At 37.5% G+C, this 13,451-nt stretch overlaps 1 protein-coding gene across 1 annotated transcript in view; it reads right to left on the reverse strand.

The window, feature by feature from the left end:
• Positions 1-564: 564 nt before the first annotated feature.
• The window catches only part of ACER3 (alkaline ceramidase 3), a 53,492-nt gene continuing 40,605 nt past the window's right edge, over positions 565-13,451 (reverse strand). Inside the window, exons 8-11 of the mRNA XM_005531005.3 lie at positions 10,740-10,841; positions 8,258-8,362; positions 6,708-6,753; positions 565-6,203 (exon numbers count right to left, since the gene is read on the reverse strand). Coding sequence (XP_005531062.2) covers positions 6,150-6,203; positions 6,708-6,753; positions 8,258-8,362; positions 10,740-10,841 — 307 coding nt within the window. The 3' untranslated portion in view covers positions 565-6,149. The remainder of the gene's footprint in view (positions 6,204-6,707; positions 6,754-8,257; positions 8,363-10,739; positions 10,842-13,451) is intronic.

Raw genomic sequence — 13,451 nt, forward strand, 5'->3', positions numbered from 1 at the left:
ACAAAATTCTTTAATAGTTTGTACTATAAAGACACAAATTAGTGCTTGACTGCAGCATGAATAACAAATGAAACATATTAAATATTTCAAAGCTACTATGCTTTGGAAAACAAGATATGCTGATACATATAAGCCTAATGTTAGTTACCAGCTGGTTTGGTAGGAGTAGTCAGCTCAGTGTATCAAAATTGTCAATAAACATTTTTCTTAATGTAGCTGTGTTCTACAAGTCAACTGCTACTCATCTGTCACAGTGTTACCTATCTGCAACAATGCGTTGAACTTCAGGAAGAGAAACCCACATATTGGAACTCATAGTGTCCATGTTAGAAAGTTTGGTCACCTCATGAACAGGAGATTTCATGTCCACTCCAGGTGGACAGATGGTGTTTGATCAGACTGTAACATCATTGGTGAATTAAGCTGAGATCAACAATAAACATGAAACAGTCAACATCAATTTGGAAAACCAAGAGAAAAATTTGTTTCTCTTCAGTCGAAGGAGTAACAACTGCTTATGCTGCCTGAAACCCTCTCTTCCAAAATCCACGGAGCAACAGTATATACAAACAAAGTTCTTCCACAGCTTTAATGTAGAAAACATTTTGGTACATAACATGTTATGAGCCATTTTATTCAGCACTGTCTTTGGAGAAACATATATATGTTCTAGAGCTTAGGGGACAGAAGGAGGAATCTAAAATTGTGCTTATAGCTATTCCTGTGGACAAATAAGCAAAAGACCCTTTATCTTTGCATTTTTAAAAATCTTAACAATCTGCTCTTAAACATCAGGCAGATTAAATTTGTGTCATATATGTAAAAAAAAATAATTGTAGGCACTGGTTTAGGGTCTCACATGAACTCTGAACTGGGTTCTTAAATCTACAATTACATACTTAGTCTAACCAAAACAATTTCAACAAGTAAAATGTGAGAGTTCTGCAGTAAAGTAAGAGGTTCAGACATCAAACCTGTTTCTCAAACTGTACATACAAATCCCTCTGTCCCCAGCCCTGTTTAAAGTATCTGGCTGGGAGCTCCAATAAGGGCGCTCCACATAAAGTGCTTGCTTGACTGCTGCGCCCTCACACTGCCCGCCACTGAACTACACAACACAAAATTAACACCTCCTGTACTGCTAAATCCCTCACCCAGCTTTCAAAGCCTGGAAAGATGCAACAGCATCAGGAAGGTAGGTAGTCAGGCTCAAGTTTCAGTCAGAGGCAGACATGTATTGGATAACTAACTGGAAAGCCACTAAAAATGGCGCTATGATTTCTGCAGAAGGAGAATTTTAAACAAAAGTTGCCATTCACCTACCAAAGACTTTGTCTTACAAAACTCAGAAGAAACCACAGCCCCAGCTCTCAGAAAAGCCTTGCAACAACGAGATCAGGCACTTGGCAGCTGCAGGCAGTTGTGCGTGAGAAACTGAACAAAGAAACCCAAAACCAATTTTAATAGTTACACAGGATGTTCTTTGTCTTTAGGTTACAGACTCTCAAAGTTGGCAGAGGACATTCCAGAAAGGTCAGAAATATATTCATTCATGTACAAAACAATCTGTGTCATGCTCCATCCTCATAAAACAGCCCCTAAGTCATCTACAATGAACTGAATGTAACAGAAACTACATAACTTCTGTGATGAAGAGAGCAGAGTCAACATGGAAAGTTAAATGTATAAATAGCAAAACATTCAAGTATCTAAAGTGCAGATACCAGGAGGGTGGTTGACGTAATACTACAGGATTCTGTGCTTAATCTTTTGTTATTCTCTTTTTGCGTAAGATTTCTTAATCTCCTTCTGGCTTTGCTCTGCTCATGTGTAATAAAGACTCCATCATTTATCCCTCTTCATGATAAAGTCTCACAACCAAAGAGCACTTTGCAGTTAAAGCCTCTGACTGCCTACTTATAAAGTGCAGATGGGGTTTAAAGTAAACTGAAAGTTTTACCTGAATACATTAATCTAAATTAGGGGGCACACATTCCCCCAAAATGGATGTGTTCCCAAATTCTGATGTCTACTAAAGAAAACAGCAGTGCTGCTCCATTACAGCTCCTCTGACTGAGCAGTGCTGTACTGAATTGTTTCACTACCTGCTATTAAAATGTGTAATATATCCACAGAGAGAAACAGGTTTTAAAAATGGTATTACTGACATTCTTGAATGCAGATTAAACAAGGTGATAGTGACTGTGAGAAACACTGATGGTATTGGGAGGGTTTTCTGTTGCTGAGATTCATGTGGAGGTGCTTGCTGAAAAAGACATTCAGCTGCTTGAAATGAGGTGTTAGAAGCAAATCCATGATGGCCAAAAGAATCGGCTGTATTTCAAATCATACAATTCAGCTTTATCCAAGCAAGACAGCACAGGACAGGATTAAAAGAGAATGAAAACTAATCACAGAGCAGTATTTTCCACTACATCGCTCCCAAAAGATTTCACTCCACCTGTCTGAAGTCCTCCTACTCGAATCTCTCTAAAGCAGCCAGACTTACACAAAGATGAGCGGCAGACTGAGCACAAGCTGTAAGTGACAGACACCAAACAAGTGAGGATGTTTACAAGGAGAGAACAGAGTCAGCCACGAATCAATACAACACTTGCCAATCCCAGGGGCTGCAGGGTCTAAAGCTGCTCTGATGTGCACACATTCAGGCAAATGTAATTAAGGGCACAGGTATGGTACAATACATGACAGAGGTAGACTGGCAAATGGTAACACTGCATATTCCAACTCTGACTAGGGGGGAGTTTTTAAACACTCACAGGCAGCACATCAGCCCTGTGTTAACAGAAAAACCATTATGATGAAGTCTGAAGATAACTAATACTGCTAGCCAACAACATGGCCTTCAAAACATGGATGAGATTCCTCCTCACATTTTCAGTTCTGGAGAATGCATGCCTTGAGCTGTATCCAAAAAAATCTAAATTCCCAGAATAAGATATGAGTTTGATCTGTACTGTGAGAATAATTTTGAAGTTTTTCCTCTTATTTCCAAGAAAGAATTTTTCAGCTCACAGACTGCAGAGCTACTCTTGCTGCTCACCTGTGTCAAATTGATGGTTGTATGGTGGCAGATTTCCTGGTTCTTCATAGATATAAGGAATAGAAGAGTTCATTGCTATCAAGTCTGTCAAACATATCCTGTAGAATTCATATCAAACGACACCTGCTACTTCCATAATTCTCTTTAAAGTAGCTGCTGTCTGAATCCTACTCAAAAAATAGGATCCCACATGACTTGCTAAGATGTAGGGCAAGAAAAATGTGGGATATACTGCTCTAAGCAACATTGTCACACAAGTGATATAAATTAAAAGCAATTAATAGACATTTAACACATTACAGGAATGTACTTCTTTCCAGGCACTAGAAAAGGCAGTCTGAATTTCAGTGATACCCAGTTAAAACTGGCTTGTCATTTTCAATATCACTCACAAGATCAGTAAGGCAGTCAAACCAAAGCACCCATGATTTTAGATTATTTATGCGGAGAAGGATACACAGGTAAATTACATTCTTCAGGGTCTAATATAACCTGATGAAAGAAAGGCTGCTGGCAAGGTGGTAGAGGTGTGCATGTTTTTGGTCATTTGGAATGTAGGAAGAAGCCAATTTGCATTTTTTTTTTAAAAGAAAAAAACATCAATGACAAACAATACATGAATGAAAAACAGCAGTATAAAATTAATATATAAGCTTTTCCAACTTTTTTTTTTTAAATCCTGACAATTCAACAAGTTCTGAAATCCCCCCATCATATACTTCCTAGTTCCAAATGTGTAGATGAATCAACCAATTTCTTTAAAATCTACCATTGTAGAGATGCCTGATCAATAAGAAAGTGGCTTTTCAAGACACTCTGGTTCTTGCAATTGCTAAAATAAACAGAGCCCCCAGATCCTTCAGTAACAAAACTAAGGTCACTAAAATAAAAGTTTTTTTCATAGCCACAAAAATAATATCATACCTAGCAGATGTAACAAGTGACTGTTGATATGTCTTGCTGCTGCACTGCTTCTCTTAAAACTTATGAACACATGAAAACATACTAAATAAGAAAATGGGATACAGTGTGCAGAAAAATGCTTGAGAAAGCCTGGAGGTGAACAGGCAGGCACTTATTTTCAAGCTACATTTTTGAAACAGTTCTCAAATCTCTTTACAAAAAATATGCCTTCTGGATAATTAAAGAGACCTGATCCATAACAGCTTTTTACTAGCTCTCTGTTAGTTCTGCTAATTTCTTTCAGTCTGAAGAACACTCAAATTTCCCAATACGGATGCTGACCTTGTCTATGGAACTGGAGCCTACTGATACCAAAGCTGTTCTAAAATTACCCTTCAGGTGTCTTTATAGGGGTGTACAGGTTGAAATGCATTGCTATCAGCACATGCTTAAAACTCATTGAACTCACTTCAAGGTTAAATATCTTTTTCCAGCCCAGAGTTTGGATTATTTGATCTCAAGGTCCAGGTTCACCACATAACAGAAGCCACATTTTTATTTGGAGGTTCACATCAGTAGGAGAGTTACTGATGGATGTGAAAGATGCAGAGAAACTGCAACAGAGAAAAATACCTTAAAGGGAGGAGACTATTTTAGTCAGCACTGATTGTTCAATAGTCAGGATTCTGAAACCTGGGAGACAGGTTTACAGCTACATTACCATGCTTTGCTGCTGTGAGCACTTTGTAAATCAACACAGAATGGGATTTTGGATCAGTCTGAACGTTGCCCTTTTTTTCTTCATGGCAAGAAGGATAAATCCCTCAGAGCATCAAAAGCAGACAAAAATTGCATAGAATGGCAGCAAGTAGGCACAGAGATAGCCTCTGTTAGTTGCCCCAAAATCAAGAGCGTCAAAACCACAGCCTTCATATGAGGTATATTTTGAGAAACTGTGTTAGTTTAATGTTTTCTTTACATTTACTTATTAACTTTCATCAGCTGGGTATTATAAAAATTGCAGAAAACAGGGTTTGTCTCCCCCATTAATCCCCTAAATTTGGTTTTAAAAGGTGGTCAGCTTTCTCACAGACCAAGCACGTGATAGATTAAAAGCAAGCAAAGCACTGCCACTGTATTTGGGGATATCCTCAACCTCAGTCTTGTTCTTTACTCCTACTTCAAAGTTTCTGAATAAGAAGATGCTTCTGAAAGTCAGACCCATATTTAAGACTTGTAAAATAAGAGAAAGATTAATTCAAAGCTGAACTGGAGCACATCTAAGGTGTCTGTCAATCATTTGATTCCATTGTGTGAATGGGAAATGGGAAGTTAAAGAAAGGGATAGAAAAGGAAGGTATGTAAATAACAATTACAAAAAAATGAAAAAGAGTGTTTCTTATGTTTCTACAGCCACTGTACAGTTTTGTGATGAAACACTGGTGAAACAAATTAGGAATTGGGTTTCCAGACACAAGAAGGAACACCTATAAGGCTTCACCATTTCAGTGTCTTCTGCTGGTCACACTTTGGAACATCCTCCATGATGAATCTCTCAGTTGGACTAAAGAGAAAACGGAAGCTTGGTACAAAATTAACCAAATGGCACAGGTATCCCAACCATTTTGCTTAAAATATAAATTGCAAAGGAGGCTCTGGAAAAGCAAGGTAGAATAAAGGCCTAAATCAACCATTACATACTTCATTAATTGTATAAAAGTGCAAGGTTATAGTAGTTTGGGTTAAGCATTCAGTTCACTATAGGCCACACAAATGCTTAGCCTGGCCATCAATGGCCTGGTTTTGTCATTCAGTTACTAGTATTAGTTTATACCACAGAAAGAGCAAAACCTGAATGAAAAAACATATGCAATCCACTTCAAAAATGGTTAGTTTTCTGTGACCAGCACGAAATATTACATCAATATCATCCGCTATACAATATATACATAAAACCTTTGTGTCTTAATCTTTGTTTTAACAACTTAGAATAAAGCTGTACTAAGTGCTATTTCCCTAGTGTGCCAGCTCTTTGCTCTGTTCCTGGACTCGTAGCACAGAGAAGTCCTTTAATAGCAATGGTTCTTGGATTGATCCATAATTTTGACACTTCAGCCAGAGTAACTGTTGAAATGCTTTATTCAGCCAGGCCAGGTGATCGTGTGTGGCTGCCGGGGCTCAGTCAAAGGTTCTTGGGTGGCTCCACAAGAAGAACAGGCCATATTCCAAAAACAAACTGTCAAAAGAAAAATAGGAATAGGGGAAGGATTCCTTGGAATATTATATTTCTTGGAACAGAAACCAAACACTATTAAACATAATCTAATGATAGGATGAAAGAGGAATGGCTTTAAAACAAAAGAGAGTAAGTTCAGATTGGATATTAAGAAGAAATTCATTATTTTGATGGTGGTGAGGCACTGGCACAGGTTGCCCAGAGAAGATGTTCCACCCCTGGAAATGTTCAAGGCCAGGTTGGAATAACCTGGGGGCTCTGAGTAACCTGGTCTAGTGGAAGGTGTCCCTTCATGTGGCGGGGGGGGCTGAAACTAGATAATCATTGAGGTCTCTTCCAACCCAAACCATTCTGTGATTCTACAAAAATTTCAACTGAATTTCTTGGGATGTAAGCAGAAGTCAGACAGTATCCTAACAGGCATAATTATTGAGCCCCACCAAAAGTTGAAAGCAGAAGACATACCAAATGTGCATTAATAAACACAAAATACTGCTTGCTTACCTTCACCTTTGGCCTGTGTTTCAGGAAAAGTGTCCTTGTATATAAACTGAGGAGAAGGAAAAAAGCATGCTTAAAATTTCAAGTATAAGACAGCATATAAAATAAGGATGTCCTGATCCCAGTTTTATCTTCCAGCTAGAAAATAATTGCTTCTGTGATTACAGAGCTACCCATTCTGCCTAAATTCAGTCAATATAGGAGATGTTAACTTACAGTAAGTCCCCCTGTAGTAGACTGATCAGCAAAATAATTTACCCTATCACCTATGTGAGGAGAAAAAAGGAAACCCTGAGAGGGGAAAAAAAATTAATAAATTAAATAGGGGCTGGAGCCTGTAATTTTAGAAGGATGAAATTAAATCAGGGTACCACAAAATATAGCAGATGTTAAATGGGGGGAAAAAACAGCATAGCTTGATTCTATATGTTATTTTTGTTCTTAGACACTTTCTCCTCTCAGTAGATCTTTTCCTGTGAATGACCTCAGTTTTTTTTAAGTGGTAACACCACTTTGTGGTATGTGGAAAAAACCTTGCCTATGCTTGATTCCTGCAAGCTCTTTAGGGGGGAAGATAACCTGTAAACCAAAATGAAGCAACTGTTTTCCATATATCTTGAAACATTCAATAATGTATGTATGTATATATACACATTTACATATGTGTAGGTAAATATGTTTGCATATATATATATACATAAATGTAACTATAAGCTATTAGATCACCTAATGGAAATGTACTTATTTTCCTTGCATGTTCCTTTTATTAGGTATTTTAACATCTGAAAAAAAGGTGAATACCATGTTAGATGTAGAAAAATTATGTATGTAACCAAGTTTTCTCGACTACATAGGATGTATATGTAAAAAAGGCATTCTCTTTGTTATGGGCTGAGTGATAAAATATTATTTCATTAGATGACAAACAAACTGCAGAAATCCTTCACAGATTTCAGGTTATATTCTATTCTTGCCTCTGGTTCCACTAGATGGTGGTACAGAGCAAAAATGAGACAAAAATCTGCTGGCTCCAGACTTGCTAAATTACATTCTTGTTTAAGTCTCTTCCTCAAACTAATACCCTGCCCTTTTGGGAACAGATCCACTACAATTACTTCAGCCATCACCCTTCTGCACTACAGCAGGATGCCTGCTGGTTTTCAGGAGTGACAGTGCCTATCAAAGGATTTGTTAAGTTCCTAAATTTAAACATGTTTAAGTACTTCAGGACTGCTTCTCAAGAACAGACAGGTATTAATGGCTTACATTCTGAAATTAATATACTGTCAAATAGTTTTGGTTTAACTGCCACTGGGTCCACATTTCTGAATTAATTATTTTGAAGAACTACGGCTATTTAAAGACTAGTGACTACATTTTGAAGAATATAGATTAGAGTTTTTAGAATAGTTACAAAGAGAAAAGAAAACTGCGCAGCAGTTTAATAAATCATTTTCCTGCTCTTCAGGATGGTACAACATTCTGAAGTACATCTGAACCTCAGAAAACTCGTAAGAGATCTGTGAACATCCAGTTTAGGAAACATTTCTTACCTTAGCAGGATATGAAGGTAAGAACCAAGGCCTGTGAGAATATGCCACCATGCATGAAATTGTGTCACAGCTCCCACCACGGGAGGCATCTTCTCTCGTAATGCTCTGAAAGAAAGAAATACCATGCAATGGAATATCTTTGCCCAGCTAAGCAGTCTTAAAGCACCAAGTTGGATTGTCAGATCACATGTTATTGTTTCCATATCTCAGGCATGTGCTTGACAGGTGAGGGTTCCAGGAGTCAGGTGACACCTCCTCACCTTTCACAGCAGGTGAGGAGCAGCAGTTATACTTCACACTGCCAGTACAGAGAGATACTGACTTTCTTACAAACTGACTTTCTTACACATTTAAGGAAAACAGACATTTCTTCATATGATGAGTGATCTATTACTTCTGGACTCAAACTTCAGGGAATATATTTATGGCATCCCACAGTCCCAAATGAATTCTACTATTCTCCTCCCCAAAACGCTGTGAACTACTGTCCATAGGATGAAATGCTGAGTTTAAGTCCAAGAGAAAAAATGAAATTTATCAGACATCATCACTTTAAATCTGGCAATCACACCACCCATTCTGCAGGTCCATGGAAGTTCAACTTGCCTCTCTGTTAGACTCTAAAACAGGGACAAAATGGGTGTTTAGTGAGGACGTAATTAAAGCAGAGGATCTGAAATACTCCACCAACACGCTTTGTAATTTGTAGTTATGGGGTGTGAGCAACTTGGGAAGGGGCTAAGGGATGGAGATAAAGAAATAAAGAGAAGAAACTACATTGCTCCTACTACATTTCTCCTGTTCACTAGGCTTCTGCAGATAATGCCTATCTTGGTGGATGGTGGAGGAACTGTTTGCATCTGCTGTTCTTTTCATTTGCACTTTAATTTCACTTGTCAAAACAAAAAATGGAAAACAATGATTGCATGTGTTAAGGAAGGAAAATCTGCAGCTCCTGGAATATGTCCTTACTGCTTGATATTACAGTGCTTGGTCCAAAGCTCCTGAGTCACAAATATTAGCACAGAGCTTCAATTGAGTCAGCCCAGCAATGACACAGTGGAACATGCAGACTGGCAGCCCAGCACAACTTCCAAGCCTTTGGATGGTAGGAAATTTGAAAGCTGAAATTCAATTGTGTGGTTAAAACCAGAGAAACTGAGTGCTACAGATTTTTTTTTTTTTTTTTTTAAATAAGCTGCAGATTTAATGAAAAATGGAACAAAACCCCCTGAATCAAAACTCAGTTTTGAACTTTAAACAGAGAAGGTAGGTGGATGATTCACAAGTTAGACCTTCAGAGAATAAAAATTTCAAGGAATTGAAATGTATTTTCTCCAAAGGTTCAAATTATAATACCTCCTGGAGAAATCCAAGACTCTGCAGATGTCTGATTAAAGCTAGTAAACAAGCACTTTTTTTTTTTTTTCCAGCACCATGACCAAACAAGTATTACAGGAAAGACACTAACCTTTTTTTGTCCTTATGAAATGAGGATGGAAAAAAATGCCTCAGCAGCTGGTGTCATTTTTGGGTCTAGGAACCAGTTCAAAAGCCCCATGGACACACAGCAGCTCAGCAGGTTTGGTGAACTGGGGGTTTTGATCTCACCAGTGATGTGAGGCAGCTGTAAAAATCAACCCTGATGCCAACATTTGCAAAGTAACTGTAAACCCAGCCATTTGTGCTGCCAATAACTACTCTATCCCATCTATCTCATTTGTATCAAGCACTCCTTGGGATGAAGATCATGTATTATATTAATTTAAAAAAAGTTTCAAGAATACTCTGTTGGAAATAACTTTCAGTTGGCTCAACCTAGGACAGGGACTGCAGAGCCAGAAGGGATGGAAAACTTTAGACTTCTTTACAGCACACTGTTATTTGGCTCTGACAAACCAGCCTACTAGGACAATCTGTACAACACAGACTCTGTGGCATAACTGTGTTTCAGATTGTCAAAAATGTATCTTTCTGGGTGCTGGAATTAACCTTTCCACCTCCTCCAGCTTGCTGAGCAACACGGGAATTGCAGCTAACTGCTGTTTATTGATAACATGGTTATTGTAATAGATATTTCTTGAACAGTGGTAGCAGTAGTTCTGCATGTCTTCTTTAACATGCATAATTACTGTCTTTGATATTTCCTTGGGAAATGGCAATTGCAGAAACCCAAAAAAACCCAAACAAGCAGGATAAAAACACATTCAGATGAAATCAAGTGTGAGTAGTAGTCACAGATCCTTAAATTTACTTCAGTGACATTATTTCCTCACAATTTAATTTGAGGTTAAAGAGAGTTTAAAAGCCCCAGGTTGAGTGCTGACTCTAGTCATGAGCAATCTGCATAAAATCTCATGGATGTTTTTTAGGCAACAAACCATACAGACATTGAGATGGACTTGAATATGCACCTCAGAAACAATCCAGTCTTTATACTTAAAGGCTATTAAGAGCTATCCAGACAAGTGAAAAAGCTCACCTCAATTTATCACAGAAAATGTTGTCCACATTCCAGAGAAAAAATCCCATTAAAAATACAGTTAAAGATGTATAGCCTAGACCTCTAAGCCATGGGTATACCCTAGAGAGAGAAATAATGCAAAGTTTAGTTCAGAATGCTTTAAGATACAATAACATACTAGTATATACTACACTAAATATGTGTAACATACAGAAATGCTGTTATACGTAAATAGAATTCTTTATCAATTTGGTTTTTGCCCCAAAATAAAAAAATACCAACTTCAAATTACATCTGTTTAAATATTGTATTTTACTGCCCCCCTCTCCTGATCTCATGTTCTCCAGGACTGTTCTTTTACTTCTATAATAATAATAATTGTTTTCCTAATTTCACACTCCTAGAACAAAACTAAAAAGTGGGAAAACTAACTTTGGTTAAAAGGTACTAATTCCTCAGTCCCATGTATATTCTTTCATTAAAAAAAAAAAAAAAAGCCCTGCTACCAACTAGGACTCTTTACCAAAAGAAGAGGGTCTTTGGCAAGAGATGATATCCCTATACTAGGGAATTTGTATAAATATGGTCTTTCAAAATTATTCTTTTGTGAATATAGACCACCATGACCACTAACCAAATGAATGGTATTAAACTCCAGCACTTTTATGATCATCTTTGAATTGAATACTATTGCGAATAGAAAAATATCTATTTAATTTGGGGAGAAAAGAAGTCTTATTTAAGATATGGAAAACACTGAAGAATCAAATGCAAGAAAGTGCATCACTAATAAATTTACTTTCCCTATCTACATTCAAGTTGGACCTTGAAAATCTAAACTTCCTACATGGAAGGCTCCTTTTCCATTAATAAGGCAAGTGCAAAAGGAAACCCAAATCCAGCTGTGAAAGGCTACCATGAAATACTGTTCAAGCTGTTTTTAAGTATTATGAACCCACAGTTGAGATTCTGCATTAAAACACATTCCTGAGCTCCTTTTTCCTCCACTGTGTGTGTTATAGCACATTTCAGAGCTGTGAGCACTGGGAACCAAAATGTGCAAAACACAACAGGTAGCTTGCCCTGTGGAGGAAGCTCTAACCAGATAAAAGCTGTACATATTCACAAATCCACTGCCGATATAAACTAGCAAAATTATTATTTGTTTAGTCTAGTAAATGCTTGGAGCACCATGCAGTACATGGCAAAGACTGCACTGTAATATTACCCCCTCAGTGCTCCAGAGACATAAGCAAGACCATGATATCACAGAGCACTAAATGGTATATTAAACATGCTGGTAATTAGGTAATTATAGCTGGAATTGTTGAGGAATAAACAGTGGCGTTTTGTGAAGGAAACAACTGGCATCACTTATTTACAGGGAACATGCTTTGTGAACAGAGAATAACATTTGCCCAGTTGTAATCTTGGGAAGAAAGCATTTCTAAGAAAGAGATGAAGAGTGGGGTGGGAACAGGAAGGAGGAACAACTGGTGAGAGGACAGGATGAAGTAGTAGCCTGGAAAGAATAACATGCTGTTCTTTGGGATTTTCACTCTAATCTCAGAGTGACTTCAAGGCCACACTAAGAAATATGAGTGATAGGAAGTGAAGTAAGAAAAAAACAAGCAGAAATCAAGGTCAGTGTGTAAGCTGGAAGTGGCTTGGCCAAGTGCTAGCACTACTCATGGAAACACAGGAATATGTTCTAGCAGTGCAGAGAAGGTAAACCTAAGTGTGCTTGGGGATGAATTTTAGAGAAAAGAGAGGGTACCTTCAGGTTGGCAGAGCTTCTCTAGCAGAACTAATTTAAAATTAGTAGTAGTTTAGTTAATATTTAGAAGCACTTTAAACCTACTTCTCTCCCCATCCCAAATTTCTACCCAGTTTGCATAATAACACCAACGGGGGAAATAAGTCTTTGTAGGGTACTGTTGCAATGAAGTGATCAAGCTAATTAAGAATATACATTTCAAGCCTCCAAAACCGAAGCAAAAAGTAGGTGGAACTTCAGAGACAGACTTTGGTGGAGCAAAACAATGAATGATACTATGGGATGGAAGGTGGTAATGCTATTGATAAAGACAGAAGACCATGAAATGCTTCAGAAATAATGAGAATGCATAACTTTGTGGAATTTGCAGTAGTAGAAAAATAGCAGGCCCAAGAGTTTGTCTACACAGAAAAAAATAAATTTAATGTAAAAGACTAGAACTGTTCTAAATCTTTGAATAAGAACAAAATTAAAATTACTTCAATTTGATTCAATTTAGTTCCCCTTGGAGGTCAATTAATGTAGTATCACTTAAGATCTCTAGGCGAGGATTAAAATTTCCAGTCCACAGGTTTGAAAAGTGCCTTTAAATTGATGATTGTTTCTAAAGCTGCAACACACTATCAGTTTTAAGTTCTTCTTGCTTAATAAAAAAGTCTGTGAATGCTTGCATTTGGCCTGTGAGAATTTCTTGGGGAAAGCCAAACCGGGTGAACTGAAATGGCAATTGGAAGTCGATTCAATGAATGTACTTGATCCTTGTGGGTCTCTTCCAACTCAGAATATTTGAGGATTCTATAATACTCTGAATTCACATTTTGTTAAATTCTTCCTTGTGTTCCTGAACAGACACACGTGGAACTTGAAACAAAGTTTAACAAAAAGCACATTTAAAATGATGACAGAAGAAAGAAATAAGTAATTTTCAGAAGCAATCCCCAAATGCATTGGAA

Source organism: Pseudopodoces humilis, chromosome 2 (assembly GCF_049639895.1).
Source record: "Pseudopodoces humilis isolate 2021_Gansu_Grassland_sample_001 chromosome 2, ASM4963989v1, whole genome shotgun sequence".
In the NCBI taxonomy this organism is placed as follows: Eukaryota; Metazoa; Chordata; class Aves; order Passeriformes; family Paridae; genus Pseudopodoces; species Pseudopodoces humilis.